This window comes from Metarhizium acridum (genome assembly GCF_019434415.1).
Source record: "Metarhizium acridum strain ARSEF 324 chromosome Unknown scaffold_31, whole genome shotgun sequence".
NCBI classification, from domain to species: Eukaryota; Fungi; Ascomycota; class Sordariomycetes; order Hypocreales; family Clavicipitaceae; genus Metarhizium; species Metarhizium acridum.
In genome coordinates, this window is record NW_027094018.1 from 3,003,773 (window position 1) to 3,025,814 (window position 22,042).

A 22,042-nucleotide genomic window follows, 5' to 3' on the forward strand; every position below is an offset into this window, starting at 1 on the left:
AGAATCCGGTCGTGGAACTCGACGGTGATGAGATGACTCGTATTATCTGGCAGACTATCAAGGACAAGTTCATCTATCCTTACCTTGATATCGATCTGAAGTACTACGATCTGGGTCTCGAGTATCGCGATAAGACCAACGACCAGGTCACCATTGACGCTGCCGAGGCTATTAAGAAGTACTCTGTCGGTGTCAAGTGCGCTACTATTACACCTGATGAGGCTCGCGTTGAGGAATTCAAGCTGAAGCAAAGTAAGTAATCTCGTTGTTGGTACTGAATACTGCGGCACACGTTTAATAGCAATCCACTGACCCCGACACTCTTTTGCAAATAGTGTGGCTGTCACCAAACGGCACAATTCGAAATGCTCTGGGCGGCACTGTCTTCCGTGAGCCCATCGTCATTCCTCGTATCCCTCGTCTGGTCCCCGGCTGGGAAAAGCCCATCATTATTGGTCGCCATGCCTTTGGTGACCAATACCGCGCCAAGGACCTCGTTGCTCCCGGACCAGGCAAGCTGTCCATGGTTTACACCCCTGAAGGCGGCGAGCCTCAGGAGGTCGAGGTCTTCCAGTTCAATGAACGGCGGCGGCGTTGCCCAGGCGCAGTACAACACCGACGAATCCATTACTGGCTTTGCTCATGCCTCCTTCAAGCTCGCTCTTGACAAGGGCCTGCCCCTCTACATGAGTACCAAGAACACCATTCTGAAGAAGTACGATGGTCGCTTCAAGGACATCTTCCAGGAGCTCTACGACACCCAGTACAAGAAGGACTTTGAGGCCAAGAAGATCTGGTACGAACACCGTCTCATTGACGACATGGTTGCCCAAATGATTAAGAGCAAGGGCGGTTACATCATGGCTCTCAAGAGTAGGTCTTCGCTAGCAAACCAGCACTAAAAAAACCAAAAAAAAAAAAAAAAAAAAAAAAAAAGAAACTAACCATTGATAATCCAGATTACGACGGTGATGTCCAGTCCGACATTGTCGCCCAGGGCTTCGGTTCCCTCGGCCTCATGACCTCGGTCCTCATCACCCCCGACGGCAAGACGTTCGAGTCCGAGGCCGCCCACGGCACCGTCACCCGCCACTACCGTGAGCACCAGAAGGGCAAGGAGACCTCCACCAACCCCATTGCCTCCATCTTTGCCTGGACCCGCGGCCTCACCCAGCGCGGCAAGCTCGACAATACCCCGGAGCTGGTGGCCTTTGCCGAGAGCCTCGAGCAGGCTTGCATCGACACTGTCGATAAAGATGGCGTCATGACCAAGGATTTGGCCCTAGCCTGCGGCAAAAACGAGCGCTCCGACTACGTCACTACCAACGAGTACCTGAATGCCGTTGAGCGCCGCATGAAGACCATCCTCAAGGAGAAGCTGTAAATAGTGGGCTCAAGATGCAAATACAATAAAGTGGGAGAAGGGAAATGAGAGCATTCAAACGCGGAGTAGCGGCGGAATAAATACCCTGCGCCCCCGGTCATGTAAGGCGCGTTTACAAGTATTTCATACTTTGCATTGCCAACGCAGTCCAGGGCTGTGGCAACATATATAGCATTCAGGTAGAACTGGCACATGTCACCGGAGTAACGACGGTTGTCTGATCTAGCAGCATGTAGATACAATATATAGCAATCATGATCAAATTATGCGACGAAGCTTTCCTGCCCCTAGCTTGTACGTCTCGGTATATGGGTTACTTACTACACATTGAGGCCTTTCATTCCATATCCAGGTAATCGTGCACACGCAAGGGGACAACGCGAATCCTTTGATATGTCTAGTATACAGGTACGACATAAGCGTGAACACCAAGCTTCCCCTCCCCATCCCAAGAAGCCCATAGTCCTCAAAAACGGATTTCCCTCCCATTGAGCCCTCACGTAATACCCTTACAATAGACCAAACGCCATATATTCTGTCACACTCAACGCCCTCAATCCCAGACCTAGAAGCCAGTCTAATCATCCCTCGGAGCAGTTTCTTTCTTGGACTTTCGAACAGCTGGTGTACCATCCATGTCACTCTTTCTCTTCTTCTTGACTGGACGGCCACCGGACCCGCCGGGTCTATAACCAGGGTCTTCGTCTCTCTTGCGCTTGCCTCTGCCCACGGGCGTGCCAAAATCAGCATCCTCGTCCATGCTAGCGTCCCATTCGCCGCGATCGCGATCGCGCTCTCGCTCCCGATCGGCCATTCTTGAGGCGAGGCTGCCTCGTTTACCACGGCCGCGGCCGCCACCACGTTCGCCTCGGGACCCACGCGTCTTGCGACCACCTGTATGGTGGCCTGTTTGGCCCTCGTCATCGCCATCGTGAGCCTCTCCGTCCTGGAGGAAGATCTTGGGCGCGTGTTTGCGCAACCAGTTGGTTACGCTGGTGGGGTTTTTCAGGTGAGCGTGTTGAATTGGGTTGGTGCTCGGATGGGCGCGAGGAGCGAGCGTGGGTATATGTGTCTCCGGGTCTATTGAGCTGTCGATATCGTGGATGTAGTTATCAATGTCGTCGGCGGACAGGAAGCTAGGCGGGAAGGGTTCGCCCTCGGGAGCGACCAGGTCACTGATGTAGGAGCGCTTGGAGTCCTTGGCCGAGGCATATGATGAGTGAGGAACCTCTTCGAGGAGCTGCTGGAGTTTCTTGACGGTGAGTTCCTTTTGGGGCGCGTGCTTGCTGTCAATGGGGAGGACGATTTTGGCACCTGGGGAGGGCTTCAGGGACACGTCTATTCGTTTGTCGAGGGGAATTTGCGGCGAGTTATTGACATCGAGGAGGAGATCTAGCAGACGGCTGCATAGTGAGTTAGCATGGTCCATCATCCGGTGTTTAATGCACCGGGGTGGAGGTTGAGGGGATGAAAAAAAAAGACAAAGTGAAGAAGGCATTCATACTCATTCTCAACAGCTAATCTTTTGACTGTAGCAGAAGCTTTATCCTCCTTCTTGTGTAAATCCTCGCCTTCTTGCATCTTTTGATCGAAAACAATGCGCATCTTGCGGTACTTCTTCTTCCAAGACTTGTATCCGCTCTTGCGGTGGTCCGCCGACTCCTCCGCCTTGACGGGAGATCCGTCCATGGTCTCTGCAAATCGATCAAATGACGAATTGAAGCGAACCTAGTTGTCTAGTGTCCCCGAAAACGTATCAATTCAATCGTGCCAGGACTATTGCAAGGCTCGTTCGTTCTTGCGGCTGCGTGACGCGCGGATGGGTGTGGTGCTGAGGCGGAACAAAGCAGAGTGTCGTGGAACGGATGAATGAGGCTGACGATACTTGCGACCGATTAAAATTTGATTACAAGAGCCACGAGCATCCGCTTTCGAGTGCGTTGCAGATGGGTTTTGTGATGGGATATGATGGACGGGAAGGGAATGGAAGAGGAAAGGCAAAAGGTTGACAGAGGTGGTCGAGGCATGGCGTGAGGAAAACAGCGTGTGGTGCTGCAGCTGCTCCTGGCAGTGCGTGTTGACTTCGGGCGCCTCCAATGCGCCCGCATCGCGGCCCCTTGGTTGGTCCACGCCCGGTGTGAGCCACTGCTGCGGCAACAGTCAACCTCTGGGTATTTGCAGCACCTGACTGGCCATTTCCATTCACTCTCTGGTAAAGCATCAATTAATTGCTGTTATGTTGCCATCGAGATGGAATTCTATCATGAATCGATTCCTACGCGTGAATTTTGTGTGCATTGAACAGGAAAGGGGGCACACATCTTCAACTCTGTTTCTCTTTCTTTAAAATGGCCTTCGTACACATATACATCAGAACTACCATTTGATATTATGTCGATGCTCTTGGGCTCTCGTTTCGCTTCTATCCATCATATTTGAATCATAGTTATGATGCAACCTCACGGCCCAGCCTCTCCAACTCATCCTTGATAAATGCACCGGCATTCAGCAATTCCGTGCTGCCATACACAACTCGCTTCTTACCCCGGTCCTTGGTTCGCGTCACCCATTCCTGCAAATTACCGTACTCGTCAATGCTACCGCCTCCCACGGTGAATACCACTGCCTCTGTGAAACCTTGCCTTCGCTGTCCAAATGTTGCCGATTGCCCTTGGCCTGCTGCACCGGGCATGCCACCCGGCGCGTTGGCTGCAGCACCTGAACGCACTGCGCTCGGCGGTGGCATGGTCCCCCGAGCATTGGCTGAGCGGGGATCAAAGTACAAGTAGTCTTTCCGTCTTTGCCATAGCAGATGATGACGCGCTGGATGGGTCCATGATAGATTCGACAATCTTGGTCACTGTGAGATCTCGGTCGGCTGGCAGGAAGTTCTTGACGCCTGATATTAGCGACTCAAAATTGGAGGACAACCCGGAAGGAACTCCGGTTTCCTTGAGTCTGTCTGCAAGGCGAGTAGAAATAGAAGAGAAACGGCCAAACAGATCAGACGACGGTGCTTGTTGGTTGGAGTTGTCTATCGTCGTTAGTTGGGTCATCTTAGTGGTTGCACGAACCCTACGTGGCATGTTAGTAGTCAATGTGTAACTGGTTCTAGCGGCGGTACGTACTGTCGAACATAGGGGAGACAAGATATGTCTGCCCCAGCCGTTTCAAGAGCCTTACAAAGGCTTTGAAAGTCTGCTCGATTAACCTCTTGTTCCGTGCTCAAGAACCAAATGATAAACAGTCGGAGCTTATCAGCAGGCTCTTTGCCCTTGTTGTCGTCGTTGATAATTTCCAGTATTTGAGCTTTGGTTTGCTTCATTATTGTTTCTTCAAGCTGGAAGTAATTGTCCAACTGTCGTTCTTTGATGCCAGATAACAATGCGGCTAAAATGTTCATGTGCATGTCAAGAATGCCTTTTCGCTCTCTCATCTCAGGAAGCAGCGTTATTGCAGCCTTGAGGTGTTGAGCGCTTGCACTAGTATCATTTTGAAGATCTTCCAAATCCGAAACTCCAGTCTTCCTGGTGATGGCCGCAGTGTCTTCTTTATATTTGGTCAGTTCGGCGTCAATGTCTTCTGCAACCTGAGGGAATGGGACTCCGGCATTCTTGGCCCAGAAAAAGTCATTGGCACCCAAGTCATACCCCTTCTTTGTGGTTCCTTTTGAGGGGTTGTTCTCGTCTACAGGTGCCTCGATGGTGATTCTGTTTAATTTCATATTGAGCACGTCGTGGACGAGAGATTGATAAGTCCACGAATGTGACAGCATAGGTGTCAAGTCAACGTTTCGATCAAGCAAAATCAAGACCGGTCGCGAGCTTGGCGTACCGGCCACGGCTGGCCTTGTGCTGGAGAATAGGTTATCTTTTGAATTAAGAATATGATCTCGAAGCTTGCGATCGAGGCGAGCAGCCACCATTTCAGCAGCTGCACCCTTGGGGCATCGAATAATGGGAATAGCACCTAGTTATGGCTGTTAGCAAGATTCCCTCACTATTGCCTCCATTGGATACCATACCCATAGTCACAACAACGCTAAAAAGTCCGCTCACGACCTTGTCCACCACGGCCTCGAGCTCCTCATCGCTTGTCTTTGCGCTGTTCAAGGCCCAGTACGTGTGTGCATTTTGCATACCGAGACTGAAGAGGTCTGGCTCCGTGACTATAAAGTTGAGATACTGATCAAACAACTGGGCAATCTTTTCGGATGTGCCAGCCATTGCTGTTTGTGTTGCGAAATCCTCCAGCAACACTCGAGGCAGTGAGGATAGGAAGTTGATGTAAGCGGGAGAGTAAAGTCCCTTTTGGAGATCACTTGTAATTCCTTGAATATTCTGGGAGTTCGGTTCGACGAGATAGATAACGGGGACATCGGGAATGGGGTGCCGTGAAGCTCCAATGTGCCTAGAGTTTTTGTGTCAGTTGCGCCCGCCCAGCTCAACAAATGCCACACATACATGTGCATGGTAATGCCCATAGACCGCAAATCGCTCACACGCATGACACTGCTAATGACATCTCGGCCGAGATCATCAAAGACAAGCACCTTCCATATAGGATTGCCATCGGCGTCGAGTATGGGAGCAACAGGCGCATGAAGGGCACTGGCATGTTCAGTTGCCTCGTTTGATTCGACCGTTTCGTTAAGGTTGAGGATTTTTTTGAGTGACGCTGCGAATAGAGCCTTTCTTAGTAGTGATAAAGGAGAGACAACTAGTATATCATATACCTATTTGACGATCTCGTAACGAATTGCTTTTGGAAGCCATTCTTGCGTATTGGCTGTCAAGCACTGGAGGAGAGTCAAGGAGGTGGGGTTTTGCGGACGGCGGTTACGGCTGCTCCAAAGCCGGAGGAGATATGATGGCTGAAGGAAGACCAATGGGGAGTTTCAATTGTAGTGAAGAGGTAGTGTTTCAAGCCAGGGACGCTACGCCTTTGGCGGTGTTGGTGTTGTGAACAGCCTAGCCAAGATATCGTCGTTGGAGCCGGCGCAACTTAGACGTGGGGAGCTATGGCGTCTGATGGACAACAGTGGCCACAAGTGTACGGAGTCTGTCACACAGCAATCAGCTCGCGGAGAACGGAGCGACTCTAGATCCGGCGCGAGCTTTGGAGCTTCAGGCACGAAATGGTGGGGCCTCGTTACGGTACTGAGCACTCCGTAGCATGTGCATGTACATGTACCGCGTACTCTGCAAGCCCTTCAGGCCTTACTGCCTGACATTTCCGGCCACAGAAGGCGAACCAGCTCCCCCGAAACATTGGACGCTGTTGACTTTTCCACCGTCGACTACAGACCTTCATCACCCTCTCGCGCATCGCCATCTGCTGCATTCTATGCTTCGTCAATAACCGCCGGAAAGCTGCGGCATCACCTGGATCTGGTGCTAGTTTTTTTTATCATTTCGCCGCTAGGTCCCGACTTGTCGCCGTAATTTGTCGCCGCTCCTTTCCTCGTCAGCGGGCTGTCGCATGATCTCCCATAGAGCGCGTTCAATAATCTTGTAAACAGCGCAGAGGAGAGGCAGGTCATGACGACTCAGCCCTTGAGCAGAATTAAAGGTTAAACCATTGCGAGAGTCGCTCTGGCCGCTGGGTATGCTTCACATCTGAACCCCCCTTCATCCCATACAATTATCCCATACATCCATCCCCCTTTCCCAAACCACAATCACCCATGGTGGGCTTGGGCATTTGCGGAGTACCAGTCTGCCTTTTGCCGAGCCACGCCCGAGTCTGTCGCCAGTATGAATGGAAAGCAGCGTCGACTGTATCTTGTGATTTGGCGTCTGCCTTAATGAACTGCGATCGCTATTTTTAATTGTTCATCATTAAAGCCGCGAGTTAAACTACCGACGTCAGTCTAGTTTGTCTAGCCATTGTTAAAGAGATGGATTGTTGGGTGTTGGGTTTCCGAAAAGCTGAGCACCCCTTTCTTGCGTGGCCGATTGGGAAGCAGAAGTTGCCATGATTTAAGGCATGTATCACGTGTCTTGGGCCTCGACCTTGGTCATCGGGTTGCGTCTTGAGAGAAATGTGATAAAAGAGTCAATTTCGCCATGGAAATAAAATTCCTGGCAAATATGAGGGGTATTTGAACCTCGCGGATTTAATTGTTTACGGTCTACATCGCCAGGCATCCGGTTGGAAAACAGACCGGAAATAACACAGCCGTGGGAGCAGCAGAAAGCCAAGTCTACAATCTCAAGATTTGCTGCCTAGCAGAAACAAAAAGCACTACATCAATCCGCCGACATGGGGCGGTATTGCGACATGGCATTTGCACAAACTCCTGCTTTACCGACATGGCTATGCGCGTCTTGAAGTCCAGCTTGACACCGATCATCAACACAGCGAGGCCTTGATGGCGACGGCAACGGGACATGCTGGTTGGGCGTGTGCCAGTCGGCTACTCAAATACCGGGGCTCTCCTCGCGCAATGAGCTCTTTGCCAATTTTCGAACCCAAACTCTCTTGATCCCGCGTACTAATCGCTGCATCCACATCGCCGCAATAAAAGGAAAGAAATTGAAATGGTACTAATGCGTGTTTCTTCTAGATTGCACTCGAGCCCATCTGTCAGTCATTGTCCTTCAACCACCCTCGACTTTGCCAAATATCCAATCCCTGCGCGTTGCCCTGTTCTGGACTAGTGCCCGAAGTGGACCCAGTACGCTTCATCTGCCGATATTTTGCCGTTAACAACGGCTGTGACCATCGAGGTTCCTCACCATTTCAAATTCCCCGGGTAAGTACTTGATCTTAACCCTGGGCAGATGGCAAAGGCTCCCTCCATAGCTAGACTCACATAACCAACCCCCTTCCCATCCTGTCAACAGCCACTTTCTCATTGATCGAGGCTGTTGCATGCTTCTCGGACATGCATCCGCCAACCTTCCTCCTCATGGGCCAGACTCACGCCCTCGACGCGTGCTCACCCCGGGCTAGGTGATGGTCGCTAACGTGCCCTGCTAGCTTTAGACCTTTCTACAATATTGTCGTCCATGATTAGTGCATGTTGGGACGACGACTGAAATCCACATAAAATGCAGTCCTGGCCCGGGTCGGGCCAGAGCGGCGCAGGCGGACAAACCTCATGGCAAGGAGCTTTCCCTTATGGCCAAGATGGCCAATTCGACCCTAATCAGGCCTGGCAACAGTCCGTTGCGGATCATGCTGGTTCATTTCCGCACATCAGCAATCCTCAAGATGCACATGCACAAAACTTCTTCAATCCCCCGTCACACCAAGGTGACGCTTTCTTGGGCGGGAGCTTGCACCCCTCCCAACCTGGCGACCCTAGTTTTCATGATACTCTCGGCTTGAATCAGCAATTCAGTCAAACTGGACAAGACGTGATTGATCCTGCCTTTAGTAACCTGCACCCTGACATTTATGGTCAGCATGCCAAGGGCAACCTGAATTTAAATCAGGTGCAGACTCATCCACATGGGCATGGACAAAGCTTTCAACAACATGAGTATCAATTCCCCTCTCAGAATGAACAGGCCTTCAATCCTCCAGTGTCTCAATATAATGCGAATCAGCTTATTTCGCGAGCCCCGAGCCAGCATAGTCACCCGCCAGTCCAACACTTCGAAAGTCTGCAGGCCGGATTCCAACAGGACCAGTCCTTCTCACGCCAATCTCAGCAGTCTTCTCCTGCTCTACACCAACAGTCGTTCCCACACGCACAGAATTTTGTCCATAACACAGTTAATGGTCAACAGAATCACTTCGCTCAAGATCCGAATCAGCATATTACCTATCAGCACCAGCAACAGCAGTCGCGTCCGCAGGGCCATGGTCAACAGGCACTCGACGCTGCAAGCTTTGCACCGCAGAATTCGTCTACCTACTCTCAAGCGGGACAAGGCTCCCCAACGGGTCATCAGGCTCATTTGGCTGGTATTGACACCTCCATGGGACAGGCTATAGCGTCACCTGCACCTGAGTCTACGTCAGTGGGCCATACTCACTCTGAACTCATTTCTCGTCATATCCACCAATCATCAATACCAACCACCGATTCTCCCCAGACAAAAAAGCGGAAGCGTGTGAGAAAGGCTTCCATCGAAAGCCCTGTCCCTACTGTGGAAGTTCCATCAGTGATTTCAGATCTTTCCGTCGAGTCCTCCAGTAAAAGGGTTGAAGATATTGACTCCCTGCCTGTTCCTCAGCCTTCACCTGAAGAAGCAAAGTTGATTACGGATTTTGGAGGACGCACCAAAGCGGCACAGGCCAAGTACCCCACTATTAAAGGACTTCCGCATATGGTCTACGAAGGCAGTATCAAGCTTCCTGCCCCCAAAAGCTACGATAAACTGGCGCCTTTGGTCGCCTTGCCGCCTCGAAGTGGCAGATCCATTGTTCCAGAGCTGGGCTACTCGCTACCTTGCGAGGTCCAAGGTCGATTCACAAGTAAATATCGACCATCACTTGACAAGAGTGGCCTAGATGAGAGACGAACGGAGGCCAAGAGTTTGTTGGACGAATACGATCGATCGATGCGGGCGCTGGGCAAACGGCAGCCTAAATATACCGAATATCCCCGTACGTACTGGAGATTGTTTTGATGCTCTCACACCTGGCGTTTCCTTCTAACCCTGTATCAGATGCGTTTAAGGAGCAGCTCAAGTCAGACGAGGCCTCCAAGAACAAGGCGGAAAAGAAGGCTAAGAAAGAGCTTGAAGACGAACGAAATAAACCTGTGAGCTTAAGATTTCTTTTCTAGTTGTAAGCGTGCCCTTGTGCACATACTAATCAACCATGTGTAGGTCCGACCGGCATCTCGCCCGAATGACCCAGTCGAAGCGGTCGTTTGGGATACCATTGGGATCATTCATATCGACCAGGCTACCCCTCGAACATCATCTCTGATTGCTGGACGCGTTCAACAAGCCGGCGAGTACTTTGTCAAGCTGCGAATTGAAATGAATCGCAGTAAACTTGATTTGGAAGAAGCAATCAAAAACAAAGAGCCGCAGGCTGTGGTTGAAAAGAGGAAGCTAGAGGCGGAACAGAAGAAAGAGGCATTGTATCGGGCATTGGATGCTACTGTCGAACACGCGGATGATGCAGTGCTGGACAACCTTGGCGGGCACCAAAAATTAGTTCTCAGTCTTGTCAATGTGTTGATCTCGTCGATTAAAGCTTCAGATTTCTCCGGAAAGCTACCAAAAATTGTCTTGGAGCTGTTTACGCATTTCCGGATAACAAGGAAGATTGTCGAGACGACGAATTTCGATTCTGTACGGAAGCGCCTCGAGGACAAGGGCGACGAAGAAGTCAAGGAACTTGTCCGTGAGATATCTGCCAAAATTAAAAAGTTTCAAAAGGCCAACGAACCCATCACAGCAACTGGGTACACGGGAACATCTGCAGCTAGCCGAGCAAAGGTCGGAGGAAAATCAGCATCGGATGTCATGTCAATAAAGCGAGTACGAGATGAGGACAGTGACACGCGCACCGTAAAAAAAATTGCTGTAGAAGCAGGAGCTGGATCGTTGAGCAAGAAGCTAGCTCAGCCAAAGATTTCCCAGTCCACTAGTAAGACTGCAGCGTCAAAACAAACGGCCTCTTCCGTGCTTCCCGGAAAATCACGACCTATTGCAAAGACCGTGGCCAAACCCGAGCCTGTCGGAGTGGATAATTCTAACGCGTCTACTGATGAAAAGAGTAGACCTGATGTTGGAAAGCTGGCTGCCAAGTCTGAAAGCAAACCCGGTCCATCAAAGTCTGAAACTAAAGCACCTCCGCCGAAAACAGCTTCGAGCTCTGCCGGCGCTTTGTCTGGAATTGCATCCTTGCTAGATTCGATCAACGCCAAGAAGCCCGAGGTGGCGCCTGTCACTTCCAAAGACTCCAAGAGTCCAGACAATTCAGAAACACCGGAACAAAGAGCTAAGCGTATCCGAAAAGAAGGACGAAGGAAGCTTCGCGTGAGCTGGAAGCCGGAGGAAGAGCTTGTTCAAGTCAAGATCTTCCAGAAAGACGACGAGGAAGATGAAGGACGTGATGTGAACATGATTCGCGACGCTGGAGATGACCGATCAGAGGGTATGGTGTTGAAGCAACGTGCTGATGTCGATGAGGATGATGAGGACGACGATATACCTTATCAACCATGGGTTGGCCCCACGGCTACTGACTTCTCCCAACTGCCATCCGACGTCAGAAACAAGAACTACATCACACGTGGTGGCAACGTCACATTCGAAACGAATGAACAGAAGGAAATCACAGCGCGTGGGCAAAGAGAGCTCATGGCAATATACACGAATGTGGATGACATTCCTCCGAGTCCCAAATCACCTCCGCCGGAGTCGTCCAATCCAGCACACTCGAAAGCTGTGTATCTCCCGACTGAAGGTGCAAAATTGGAGGAACTCCAACTTCGATGGCGAGACGAGCAGAGCATGGGAGTGGATCAAGCCCTTGGCGCAGCACTCCGGAGAATCGATGCCAAAAACAACCCGTCGAATAAGCTGGACGACATTCTCGGACGACTTAAGGGTTCACCGGATAAGTCAAGCTCCCATCAAGCAACTTCGCATCCTTGGGCACTTTATGGTTCGTCTACAACGCAGCATAACTTTCCCTTCGCCGTGGGACCTAGCAGCGAAGTACAAGTTCTTGCTTGCCTCCAGCAAGAGAAAATCGCCACATGGCGCGACCTGAACCCTGTCCAGATTGATCCCGCTCGCTCTCATCAGTATGGTGACGCAAACTTGCAGATGATTGGCAATCATATCGAGTCAGTAGCTAGAAGCTTGGCTGGAAAACCGTATCCAGCCACCGCACCGCCTGAATGGCTGGCACATGATGAGGAGAGGGTTCGCGAATGGTGGCTGGGATACAACAAGGAATCTGCCGCTAGGCAGAGAAAACTGGACGAAGATCGTGCTCGATCCGAGGCTGAGGCCAACGCGATGAGGCTTGTCGCTGGTGCCTCTGGCCAGATCCCCAGCCAAGACTGGAATATATACTACCAGCAGCAGCAACAACAGCAGCAGCAGCAGCAGCAGCAGCAACAGCAGCAGTCTTATGCACCATATTTAGCTCTCCTGCAACAAATGACGGGCGGCCATGTTGCTGGCCAAGCGCAAGGTAGCTCATCACAAAGCCAGCAAAGCTCGATTCCTGACAGCCAGCTCCAATCGATTCTGGCCGCCATCAACCAACCCCAACAGCAACAGCAAGCTCAGTCGTCCAATGCCAACCCTCTGGCTAATCTCAATCCTAGCGACCCTTCATATCAACAACTAATGATGTTGACACAATTAGCACAGGGCCATCAACAAGGTCAGCCACCTCCACCACCTCCGCCCCCTCCTCCATCCAACGAGCGAGACTGGGATCGTGGTGAGAGAGACGCCAAAGATACTCGCAAGAAGAAGGCAACGTTGCCACCACATAAGCCTGCCAACAAGGCCCTGATCGGAACCAAGGCCTGCACATTTTGGCAGCAAGGCAAGTGTGCGCGTGGCGACAAGTGTACTTTTAGACATGACTGAGTTGAGACTTGTGAAGGAAGTTGAAATAAACACCCTCGCATGTGGCGTCTGGAGCAGATTCTTATTTGGTTTCTTTTTTAACCTCTTGCGACGTCACTTTTTACAATCAGTGAGTTGGGCAGTACTCGGAGAGCATGGTATCTCTCTGCGGCAAATGTATAGTGGAAATGGGCGGGTTGGGATGTACATTATCACAATGCATTGCTCAAGGTTCTGAGCTGGAACAAGGTTACTTTTTGTTGATTGATGACTGTAAACACCAGTGCTTCCTCCTCCTGATGTCTACTAGGAATCGTAAGAACAAACTGTGATATCAAATATGGCACCAAAGCGCTTCACCAAATGCCTCCCCTCCCTGTCACATAGATACGTGCTTGAATTCGTTCTCATTCATCAGTCTTCATCTCAGTATCTCCTCCCGTCCTCGCAACCAACCCCCTCAGGCTTAAATCATACACCACGTCTTCCACCCTCTTTACATCATACTTGACGGCGTCTGCGCGCTTGCGCAAAATGTCATTCTTGAGATTAAGCAGCTGGAACCCGGCGAAGATATCCTTGATAAAGGCACTAATGGTCATGGGCAGCTGGAAATCGCCCATTGTGACAGCATTGGTAGCCAAACGGGCTAGTTCGGGGGTGAGGTCGGTGAGGGAGAGAAGATACTCTTCTATGGTGAAGTGGAACGCATCGCGGTCCTTGAGGTTTGTCGGTACTGATGATTTCGGTCAGCACTGGCCACGGCTAAAGAAGGGGCAAGACCGGCAAAAGCCTCGATTGACTGAGCGAAGAAGACATACCTGAGAAGATGGAACCGACGTCTTCAAGCGTGAGAAGGCGGCCAAGCTCGCCGGGTTTGGAGTCTGAGGGGAAACCGCCCAGCCATGCGCAGTACAGCGTCGTCCCAATGGCGTTTTGCACGGTTCGTGCCCATTTGGAATTGTACCTGGATGGAATTAGTCTGATTTGGGATATCCTTTTGGCTTTTCTTTCTCTGTTTTTCTGTAGGATGGCAGGAACAGTTGAATCTTGTGAAAACGAACTTGTAGTAGGGGTGCTTGGAGGCAACCTCGTTCAACTCCTTGACAATGGCGACTTCGTCCTTGACGGCATTTTCTACCTGCTCGATCAAGGCTGGGTCTGGTGTCACATTAGCATACTTTCTAGGGCATGTACGACGTTTGGCGGGGGAAACGGTGCATACAGCGGGTACGAGGAGTCGAGTGGACTCGAGACAGCAGAGCCTGGGCGGAGGCGACGCTTCGTTCGAGTTTTTGCACGATTTGCGTGAGGGTATCACGGACCTCGGTTTCTTCTTCGAGCTTGGATTCGAGATAGCTGAAGATGGATGGGTCGAGAAGGCTGGATTGGGTGGACATTGTGGCAGGTTTTGGAGGGAAAGATTTGGTGTGATAAGTTTGAGGTTCAGACGAGGTGAGGTTTCGTGATGGATTTTAAAAATGGTGGTGATAGCTATTGTGGGGCAGATGGCAATGAGCACTGTTTGGTGAAGAGTGAGACAATAGACGACGAAGCCTTTCGGGAGCAGCGATAGTTCTGGTATCGGGCGGTTGCTTCTTGAAAAACTCTTGATCTGACGAAACTTTCAGAGATAAGCTATGCCCAGGGCCAGCTCTGGGTCCTCGCAGGACCAGCGTGACAGCTCAATCCAAACTACAAACATGCCCATGCATACATATTCTTCACGTTGACTGACACATTCGACCCTCCTCGTTCATCGATCTTCTTCGCAGCCGAGTCACGCTCAACTGTAATGAAAATAAATCCGAAAAGGTTCGCATCACCTGGGCGCAGTGTAATACCAGGGACACAGTGGACAAGAACCATGCGTAAACGCAGAGGCGCTCTCGTCCTTGCTGCCAAAAATGGGAATAATCACGATAAGCCCCGTTTCGAGGCATTTCAGAGATTAAACTGAAAAGAACAGATACTACACTTGATCTAAGCCAAAAGGCAAAGAGAGCTGGGGAGAAACGAAAGAAAGCGAGACAAAGATCAGCGGGCGAGGCGAGATTCTTATACGTGGTGAGGTGGGCGGTGAAGGGGCAAACACGGCAGAATGTGCAGCTGGTGGCGGTGCTCGGGGTGGGTGGCGCTGCCTAGTGCGGCTGTACCTGGAGCTGTCTGCCTTGCGAGCTCAGAGTCTGCATACACGATGCCTTTGTCCATTTGATGACAGCCTTTTGCGATTTCTGTGCCACCCATGTTTGTTGCGCCGTGTTGACGATCTCGCTACTGTTAATTTTGATTGAGGGAGCCGATACTCCAAGTTACGGACAGGTTCAGCCATGAGGCTAGAACCGACTATGCAATCCACGGCCCGATACCTGAGCGATGGGACAAGGGATTGAACATGCTTTGCATACACAAAGGACTTGCGCCGAGGAGAAGTGCGGCAGCCTGCTTCTATTGCATCTTTGTGCGTAGAGCGTAGTCTTGAAACTGTCATGAAGCATCGATTGGACTGGTCTTGGACAGCACGGCCACATGCCGCCCCAACGTCAACCTAACTTCTGGCATCTTATTAGTTCAACGTTTGAGCCCCGAAATGCCTACCACCTCGCCTCATGATCAAGTGCTGTCCATTGAATAACTGCCTAGGTATATAAGCTCTGAATTATCCCTCGGTTCTCTGTAATGTCGTCGTGGTCATTCCTGTAACTACAACATCGTCAACTACATACAGCACTAGGCATAGTGTCCTTCATCGAGAAAATGTCTACCTCCCCCCGTCTGACATACAACATCACAGAGGTGTCGCCGCTTAAGGAGATCCCCGATCGCAAGGAAACTAGCATTTCCGTCCAACGTCCTTTCTCGGTGCTCAACGATATTTTCCGACGCATTCCCGTCGTTGGATCCACGCTTGATTCCGCCCTCCAGCCGCTCGAAAATGTAATCTTCCCGGGCAATGCCCCAGTCACAAAACGCGGAATCAACTACGCTGCACTCAACGAAAAAAAATCACAACTCGGCAAGGCAGCTATGAGCCCTTATCTCCAGATGTCCGCCACTACACCCTCGCCACGCCCCTGGGGAACTTGGTGGGCGTCCACGTCTACCCTGCCAAGGGCCCCGTCACACAGGTAGTCATAGCTAATCATGGAAACGTGCGACCACCTCGCTACATGAACCGGGAACTCGAGGCGCTGACGAACGGTCGGACTCGCGTCGTCATTGCTGTAGACTTTATCGGCTATGATCTCAGCTCCCGAGTCCCAAATAAAGGGGGCGCCCTCGAAATAGCCTCCATCATCAACGACACCATCGCCTACCAATACGCTACAGATATACCCCGGCGCAAAGGAAGTCATCTACTTTGGAAGATCGGTGGGAAATTTCGGGTGGGGCCATTGCATGCAGTTCCCCAAGGTGACCAAGGTCGTTGCCTGCGTGCCCTTTGGAGACCTGCACACTGTCGTTGGGCGCTTCGTATCCTTGAAGGCGCCTCAAAACTCCCTTGTCCAGTCGATTGTGACGGCTGTGCAATACATCAGTCTAGGGCAGATTCTGGGAGCGGCTTTCCCGAGCGGCTCCCGTGTGGACGACCTGCCGGGAGCACAGACTCGAGGGTTTTCGCTTGCGAGCATTGTTGATGCTCTGGTTGGACCCATGCCGGGTAAATCGGTGCTCTTGATGAAGGCCTCAGAGGATGAGCTCATCCCCGACGGAGAGGCCGACCGCTTGGCCGCAAAGCTGGAGGAGAAGGGTATCAAGACCAAGGTCATGGCCCTGACGGGCTCACATCACGCTTTGCCTTGGGATGAGGAGAACAAGGGCTTTGCTCCTGCAGCAATGGAGGATTTTTTCGCCAATGGGCTTTGAAAATAGGGGAGCGCGTGGCTCCTATGCCCCAGGGCTGGAATTACAGACGTGCCGAGATGTATTAGCTAGAGCGTCATTTGAATCATTTCTTTCTCCTTTTTTTCTTTTTCCTTTTCTTCCCCCTTTTCCTTTATCTTGTTACCGTTTTGTACATCTCTTCAACAAAACGACCCACGTTCCTCTATGATATGAGGTGAACATACACTTTGTTTATCTTGTCTTTGTCACGATTTTGTAGTTTGGATCGAGACCGCGGAGGACGGTCAGAACTATCAAGGCAGAATACGGTTGTCATATGAGGCTTGTTCACATACCACTACTGGGAAGGATGATACGTTCAGCCGATAATCAGAGCACGCAACAACACCTGTTTGGTTAGAGAAACGAGAGAGTTGGGCATATCAAGACTTGTGCCTCGGCAAATGTTTGGCCAAGCCGAAACGACGGCGCTTTGCAAAACATGCCAGCAAGAACCTGTCAGTGCGTGCTTGTCGTATACTTGGCGAATCACAAGACGGCTTGCCGAAGGACTTTGAGGAGGTGAGACCGGGCCTACCCGTGGCTCTGTGTAGATCTTTTGGTCACCTGGATCTGTCGGTTGCCCGCGACGGGGTAATAAAACTGTGGGAGGCTGGCTATGAAAAGCATGGCGCTGGCCCAAGCTCTCGGCTGGTCGTACAGATACGAGCTGCGGTTGGACGGAATAGTCCAAATGTCCGTCGGTGAGGGATCGGTGAGGGGATTGTGGCGTATTCGGAGGACGAAACGACGACACACAGGGGATTTTCGGTTTGTAAGCTGGACCAAATGGACGTGCTCCAGGCATTGTTGGTATCGTCAAACTTTGGGTGAGCCTCATCGACAAGAGCGCTAGTACTTACAGTTCAGGGACTCAGTTACATGCACACCATTGACACAACTCTCCTCCCGCAGATACGAAGGCAGAGATGCTACCTGAAATCGAATCAAATTTTTTCACTACTTGGAGTCGAAATTTGATCCGCAGCGCACCGGCCACGTCTCGCACCGTGGCAGATGATAGTCTGCTCACGGGCCAGCTATACCGATGGGGTCATCCCTTCCATGCTTCCATGACAGTCAGGGGGGTTTATTTCATCCCCAGTAACCGTTGATAGCTGGACATAACGATCTAGAAGCTTGAAAAGAGGCCTACGCAGTTTCCTCGCCGACAGATATCCAACCAATCTGCATGGCTGGGCTGCTCGGCTAGTAGAATATCGAGCCAACGACAACCAAGCTGTTTCCCCCGCTTGGGGGAAATAACAATCGTCTTATTGACGAACGGCATCTCCGCAAATGTGGCACGGTGCACGGCTGCGCTTGGATATATCTGTTGGTACGGATTGTAAGTTCCAACGCCACTTGGACCAGGCAACATCAGCAGAGTGCAAAACGGCCCGTCGGAACAAGAACGCAGCAAGGCAGGGAAAAGAGAGGTGGAATATTTAATGAAACTTGACGCTCATGTCGGGTGACTTGATTATTCTTTTCTAGTCGCGGTGGTGCTGTTCCAGTCCGAAGCCGAGTCGTTTCTTAGTCGTCACTATCACTGATTCATAGCATCGCGCACGTTCAAGATTGTATGACGACTCCCAGCCACAGCTTCATCTTTTGCTGGTTAGCCCTAGCAACCCCTCGGCCGCATTAGCTTGTGTGATCTGCTTAGTATTGTCGTCTGAGCTCATATACACCTTGCAGAACTTGGCCGAGTGTCTGGATTGATCTGCAGAAGACAATAGGGGATCTCGAAGTGATCCATCTACACCACGGCCGCAAATTGGGAAAGGGAAATTGCGTATCATGAGTGTTGATGTGACTGTGTGGCCCAATTGAACCCATCATCCTCATCTGTTCCACGCAATTGACTCACAAAGACGGCAATATAAGCCATGACGTCGATTCTCAGCTTTCTTTGCGTCCTGAGCAGCATCTTCTTGGTCGTCAGTGCAGACTTCGTCGTCGTGGAGCACTTGGACCAGCCGCCTTATGGATGGACAAAGCTGGGAGCTGCCAACTCCAGTCAACTCATCCGGCTCTCCATCGCATTAGAGTCTCAGGGCCGCGATGTGTTTGAGAGAACACTGCAAGAGGTCTCAGATCCCACGCACGCACGGTATGGGCAGTATCTGTCTCGTGACGAAGCAGTTGCTTTAGTACGGCCCCGGTCGCGCTCGGTTGCCGCTGTGCGCAAGTGGCTATTGTCGGAAAACGTCACTCAAGATCAGGTTCAGGAGCGCGGGCTGTTTGTGGACGCCGTCATGACCATTGGCACTGCTGAAAATCTCCTGTCCACCACGTACGGCGTGTTCCAACACGACAAGCAAAGGGCCATCGGAGCACTGGCATACTCTGTGCCGGCAGAAGTGCGGCCGCACATCATATCTATTCAGCCTACAACATTTTTTGAGCTTGGGAACTTGTTCAAGAAATCTCCACAGACCTCGGGATTAGGGATTGCAACGGGCCACGGACGCAACACAGGCGTAGAAGCAAGGTCGACGGAGCTGCGAGACTGCGAGAATCACAACACTCCGGAATGTCTCCGCGGGCTGTACAAGATGAACAATGACTACGCAAAGCCACACAAGAAATCACTGCTGGGAGTGGCTGGATTCGATGGAGTGAGTAGAATTGGTTCTTTTCAAATTGGAAAGCACATGAGCTCACACCGTTCACAGCAAGCAGCGCAGTATGACCAGCTGGAGAAGTACCTTGACACATATGCCCCGTATGCCAAGGGGGCCAGCTTTTCCGTCGAGCTCATCAACAACGGTACAAATCCCCAGGGCGAGTATCCTGGGGCCGAGGCCAACATGGACATTCAAATTGCCGTTTCAATGGCGTTCAGAGTTCCAGTCCGGTTTTACTCCACGGGGGGAGAGGACCACGGATTCATCCCCGACTTGGAGTAGGTGCCTGCTTGTTGGTCGATATTATTGAACCGAGAACTGACTAAAGTCTGGCAGTATTTCTGACCCCAACAATCAATACATCGAGCCGTGGCTACAGTTTGTCAGCTACTTGCTGGATTTGCCCGACCGCGACTTGCCACAGGTCATGTCCATCTCATACGGCGTCAACGAACAGGCGGTCCCCAAGCCGTATGCGCTTCGAATCTGCCAGATATTCGGACTTCTCACGCTCCGCGGCATGTCCATCATCATGGCGTCGGGTGACCAGGGACCAGGTGTTTCCTGCCAGTCCAACGACGGCACCGACACCACCAAGTTTCTGCCAGCATTCCCGGCGGGATGCCCCTACGTGACAGCAGTTGGTGCGACTGAGCAAAACTACCCGGAGAGAGCGGTGAACTTTTCGTCGGGGGGTTTCTCGGAATACTGGCCCAGACCCGCGTGGCAGGAGGCAGCTGTGTCACGGTATCTCGCCGCGCACGGAGAGAGGTGGAACGGGTATTACAATAAGGCTGGCCGAGGCTTTCCAGATGTATCCGCGCAGGGGATCGGATACCCCTTTTTCAACCACGGCCGTAACAGGGACGGGGGAGGCACCAGGTAAGGGGATCAACTTTGCTCGTTCTGAAATATTGTAGAGAATTAACAAGGCTGAAGTGCGTCGGCGCCATTGTTCGCCTCCATGATTGCCGTCATTAACGACAGTCGTATGAAGAGGGGCAAACCACCGCTGGGATTTCTGAATCCCTGGCTGTATCTACGCGCCAGTCGCGCGTTCACAGAGTGAGTAGCAAGACAGCTTCCCGTCTCGGGATGGAACTGAATGAGAGGCTAACACAGGAGGCTGTAGTATTACCCACGGCAGATCGGAGGGCTGCAAAGGCACAAGCTTCAGCGGCGCAAAAGCCCCAGTCATTCCCGGAGCAGGGTGGGACGCTGTAAAGGGATGGGATCCAGTTACCGGGCTAGGTACGCCGTTGTTTGACGAGCTGTACAAGTTGGCGATGGAATAGGCACGGGCAGAGACGTATCAAAATAGGAAACTCATGAGACATGAACGTATGCGGTTCGTCTCTGCTGTCCACGGTTGATAGAAAACGAATGGACCGTGTAATCGAGCAAATGGCCTTCGGCTGGGCTTTGACTTGTCTACCACGCACCAACGTAGCTCTGAGGATGCCAATGTTGGGGCATCTGATGAGCTGTCTTGACGTCAATTGATACCTTGGCCCCTTATCCAACCCCCGATAAGTGACCTTTGCTGGGGCATTGAACATGATCTCTGGGATATAACAGGCCTCCCACTTGACTTTACTGATATCCAGAAGCGTCACAACGGCCAAGAAGTGGCCTCCGATATCTCCCCAACTGCCCTGTCGCACTACTCGGTTGGACCTGCTGCTAGAATCCAGAATGCACCGTCTTCGGCCTCGCGGGGCTCGCCAAGCACGCTTTGATTCTGGTTCCAACTGGCAAGTAAGTGAGCATGCCTTGGCGAGAGCAAGTTGGCAGTTCAGAGAAAAGGCACATTGGCAGGGATAGCCAGGGCGCACGCCAGGCCGTGACCAAGGAGTAATGTCGCTGGCGACAGTCTCCAGAGTACTTGGCGTGATTTCAAATCCTGTTGGATTACTTTTGAGAAGAGAGCATTGAGGCAACTCCTAAAAATATTGAGCATATTGACTTCAGCATCAGAACTCAGCCGCGTTTATGTGGTCACTGCCAGTATACAGACAGTACATACGATTCGTAATCTTGCAACGAATCTCTTCTTGCTTTTGGTTCTTGGGAGACAATCTGAGCGTGGGTGAGAATGGAAGAGAGCCTTCCGTGCTGAGAGAGAAGACACGACTGCTCATGTACGAGTTGTGAAGAACTGGCTCGGCTACCTCATCTGGAGCCACTGCCGCCTTGCTCTCGGGGTGGGTATTGGGCTTGACCGTTGAGTTGGGCAAAAAGGATTCATCAGTAGGGGCTGTTGGCCAAGAATATCCCCAACATCCAGCTAATAAGAGTGGTCGTTTGTCTCTTGGCCCATGACACTTGGCGTCTGTTGGTGATTCTCCCGCATGGAATGTCAGCCATGTATTGGCGCTATCTGATTCTTGAAAACGGTATCAGTACGGAGTAGAGTAGTACTTTTATAGAGAACCTGTTTCTTCATTGCGCAGGATTCTTGGCGTCATAGTCAGAAAACGACATCAAAAGGCCCTTTTCCCGCAGAATCCTCAGTGTCTCTCTCAGCAAAGAGTCGCATACACGCCATCAGGAGACACTCAATAAATATTGTCTCATCCGCAATTCATCTCTTCAAAATGAAGTTTTTCAACTCTATTGTCGCCCTCGCTGCCCTA

At 51.4% G+C, this 22,042-nt stretch overlaps 9 protein-coding genes across 10 annotated transcripts; 5 read left to right on the forward strand and 4 right to left on the reverse strand.

The window, feature by feature from the left end:
* Positions 1-365: 365 nt before the first annotated feature.
* Positions 366-1,384, forward strand: IDP2 (NADP-dependent isocitrate dehydrogenase; the record flags this gene model as incomplete). Its single annotated transcript, XM_007815199.2, has 2 exons — positions 366-873; positions 960-1,384. 2 exons carry the CDS (start codon positions 366-368, stop codon positions 1,382-1,384), a joined length of 933 nt encoding a protein of 310 aa, XP_007813390.2.
* A 273-nt stretch (positions 1,385-1,657) lies between these two features.
* J3458_005813 (uncharacterized protein) lies at positions 1,658-3,528 on the reverse strand. The gene is made up of 2 exons (XM_007815200.2): positions 2,889-3,528; positions 1,658-2,787 (listed from the first exon to the last, which is right to left on the reverse strand). Exons 1-2 carry the CDS (start codon positions 3,071-3,073, stop codon positions 1,962-1,964), a joined length of 1,011 nt encoding a protein of 336 aa, XP_007813391.1. The 5' UTR covers positions 3,074-3,528; the 3' UTR covers positions 1,658-1,961.
* A 302-nt stretch (positions 3,529-3,830) lies between these two features.
* SLY1_1 (Vesicle trafficking between the ER and Golgi) lies at positions 3,831-4,130 on the reverse strand (the record flags this gene model as incomplete). Its single annotated transcript, XM_066119000.1, has 1 exon — positions 3,831-4,130. The coding sequence occupies one exon, from the start codon at positions 4,128-4,130 to the stop codon at positions 3,831-3,833; it is 300 nt and encodes a 99-aa protein (XP_065976522.1).
* A 28-nt stretch (positions 4,131-4,158) lies between these two features.
* Positions 4,159-6,159, reverse strand: SLY1_2 (Vesicle trafficking between the ER and Golgi; the record flags this gene model as incomplete). The annotated part of the gene is made up of 5 exons (XM_007815201.2): positions 4,159-4,459; positions 4,513-5,353; positions 5,409-5,794; positions 5,848-6,061; positions 6,120-6,159. The coding sequence occupies 5 exons, from the start codon at positions 6,157-6,159 to the stop codon at positions 4,159-4,161; spliced, it is 1,782 nt and encodes a 593-aa protein (XP_007813392.2).
* A 392-nt stretch (positions 6,160-6,551) lies between these two features.
* Positions 6,552-13,109, forward strand: J3458_005816 (uncharacterized protein). Its single transcript, XM_007815202.2, has 4 exons — positions 6,552-8,141; positions 8,369-9,946; positions 10,009-10,103; positions 10,171-13,109. The coding sequence occupies exons 2-4, from the start codon at positions 8,440-8,442 to the stop codon at positions 12,907-12,909; spliced, it is 4,341 nt and encodes a 1,446-aa protein (XP_007813393.2). The 5' UTR covers positions 6,552-8,141; positions 8,369-8,439; the 3' UTR covers positions 12,910-13,109.
* Positions 11,870-14,498, reverse strand: tsn1_1 (Translin-1). The gene is made up of 4 exons (XM_007815203.2): positions 14,114-14,498; positions 13,953-14,049; positions 13,710-13,855; positions 11,870-13,624 (listed from the first exon to the last, which is right to left on the reverse strand). Exons 1-4 carry the CDS (start codon positions 14,286-14,288, stop codon positions 13,296-13,298), a joined length of 747 nt encoding a protein of 248 aa, XP_007813394.1. The 5' UTR covers positions 14,289-14,498; the 3' UTR covers positions 11,870-13,295.
* Positions 14,499-15,645: 1,147 nt separating this feature from the next.
* On the forward strand, positions 15,646-16,020 carry J3458_005818 (uncharacterized protein; the record flags this gene model as incomplete). Its single annotated transcript, XM_066119001.1, has 1 exon — positions 15,646-16,020. The coding sequence occupies one exon, from the start codon at positions 15,646-15,648 to the stop codon at positions 16,018-16,020; it is 375 nt and encodes a 124-aa protein (XP_065976523.1).
* A 267-nt stretch (positions 16,021-16,287) lies between these two features.
* J3458_005819 (uncharacterized protein) lies at positions 16,288-16,755 on the forward strand (the record flags this gene model as incomplete). Its single annotated transcript, XM_007815204.2, has 1 exon — positions 16,288-16,755. One exon carries the CDS (start codon positions 16,288-16,290, stop codon positions 16,753-16,755), a length of 468 nt encoding a protein of 155 aa, XP_007813395.2.
* Positions 16,756-17,301: 546 nt separating this feature from the next.
* J3458_005820 (uncharacterized protein) lies at positions 17,302-21,693 on the forward strand. 2 transcript variants are annotated; one of them, XM_007817378.2, is made up of 5 exons: positions 17,302-19,397; positions 19,455-19,684; positions 19,743-20,288; positions 20,346-20,471; positions 20,539-21,693. In XM_007817378.2, exons 1-5 carry the CDS (start codon positions 18,666-18,668, stop codon positions 20,699-20,701), a joined length of 1,797 nt encoding a protein of 598 aa, XP_007815569.2. In that variant the 5' UTR covers positions 17,302-18,665; the 3' UTR covers positions 20,702-21,693. The 2 variants fall into 2 exon arrangements, with proteins under 2 accessions (XP_007815569.2, XP_065976524.1); XM_066119002.1 differs by having other exon boundaries at positions 19,743-20,471.
* Positions 21,694-22,042: the final 349 nt, after the last annotated feature.

What these genes read in the sequence shown, in the direction of transcription:
- J3458_005813 (XM_007815200.2), bottom strand. Translation starts at nt 3,073, where the DNA reads ATGGACGGATCTCCCGTCAAGGCGGAGGAGTCGGCGGACCACCGCAAG. An exon ending in AGATTAGCTGTTGAGAATGA is followed by an intron (nt 2,788 to 2,888) that starts GTATGAATGCCT and finishes CTCACTATGCAG; the next exon opens with CCGTCTGCTAGATCTCCTCC.
- J3458_005816 (XM_007815202.2), top strand. Translation starts at nt 8,440, where the DNA reads ATGCAGTCCTGGCCCGGGTCGGGCCAGAGCGGCGCAGGCGGACAAACC. An exon ending in TAAATATACCGAATATCCCC is followed by an intron (nt 9,947 to 10,008) that starts GTACGTACTGGA and finishes ACCCTGTATCAG; the next exon opens with ATGCGTTTAAGGAGCAGCTC. An exon ending in AAGACGAACGAAATAAACCT is followed by an intron (nt 10,104 to 10,170) that starts GTGAGCTTAAGA and finishes AACCATGTGTAG; the next exon opens with GTCCGACCGGCATCTCGCCC.
- tsn1_1 (XM_007815203.2), bottom strand. Translation starts at nt 14,288, where the DNA reads ATGTCCACCCAATCCAGCCTTCTCGACCCATCCATCTTCAGCTATCTC. An exon ending in TCCAAGCACCCCTACTACAA is followed by an intron (nt 13,856 to 13,952) that starts GTTCGTTTTCAC and finishes AATTCCATCCAG; the next exon opens with GTACAATTCCAAATGGGCAC. An exon ending in CGTCGGTTCCATCTTCTCAG is followed by an intron (nt 13,625 to 13,709) that starts GTATGTCTTCTT and finishes CGAAATCATCAG; the next exon opens with TACCGACAAACCTCAAGGAC.
- J3458_005820 (XM_007817378.2), top strand. Translation starts at nt 18,666, where the DNA reads ATGACGTCGATTCTCAGCTTTCTTTGCGTCCTGAGCAGCATCTTCTTG. An exon ending in GGATTCATCCCCGACTTGGA is followed by an intron (nt 19,685 to 19,742) that starts GTAGGTGCCTGC and finishes AAAGTCTGGCAG; the next exon opens with TATTTCTGACCCCAACAATC. An exon ending in GCCAGTCGCGCGTTCACAGA is followed by an intron (nt 20,472 to 20,538) that starts GTGAGTAGCAAG and finishes AGGAGGCTGTAG; the next exon opens with TATTACCCACGGCAGATCGG.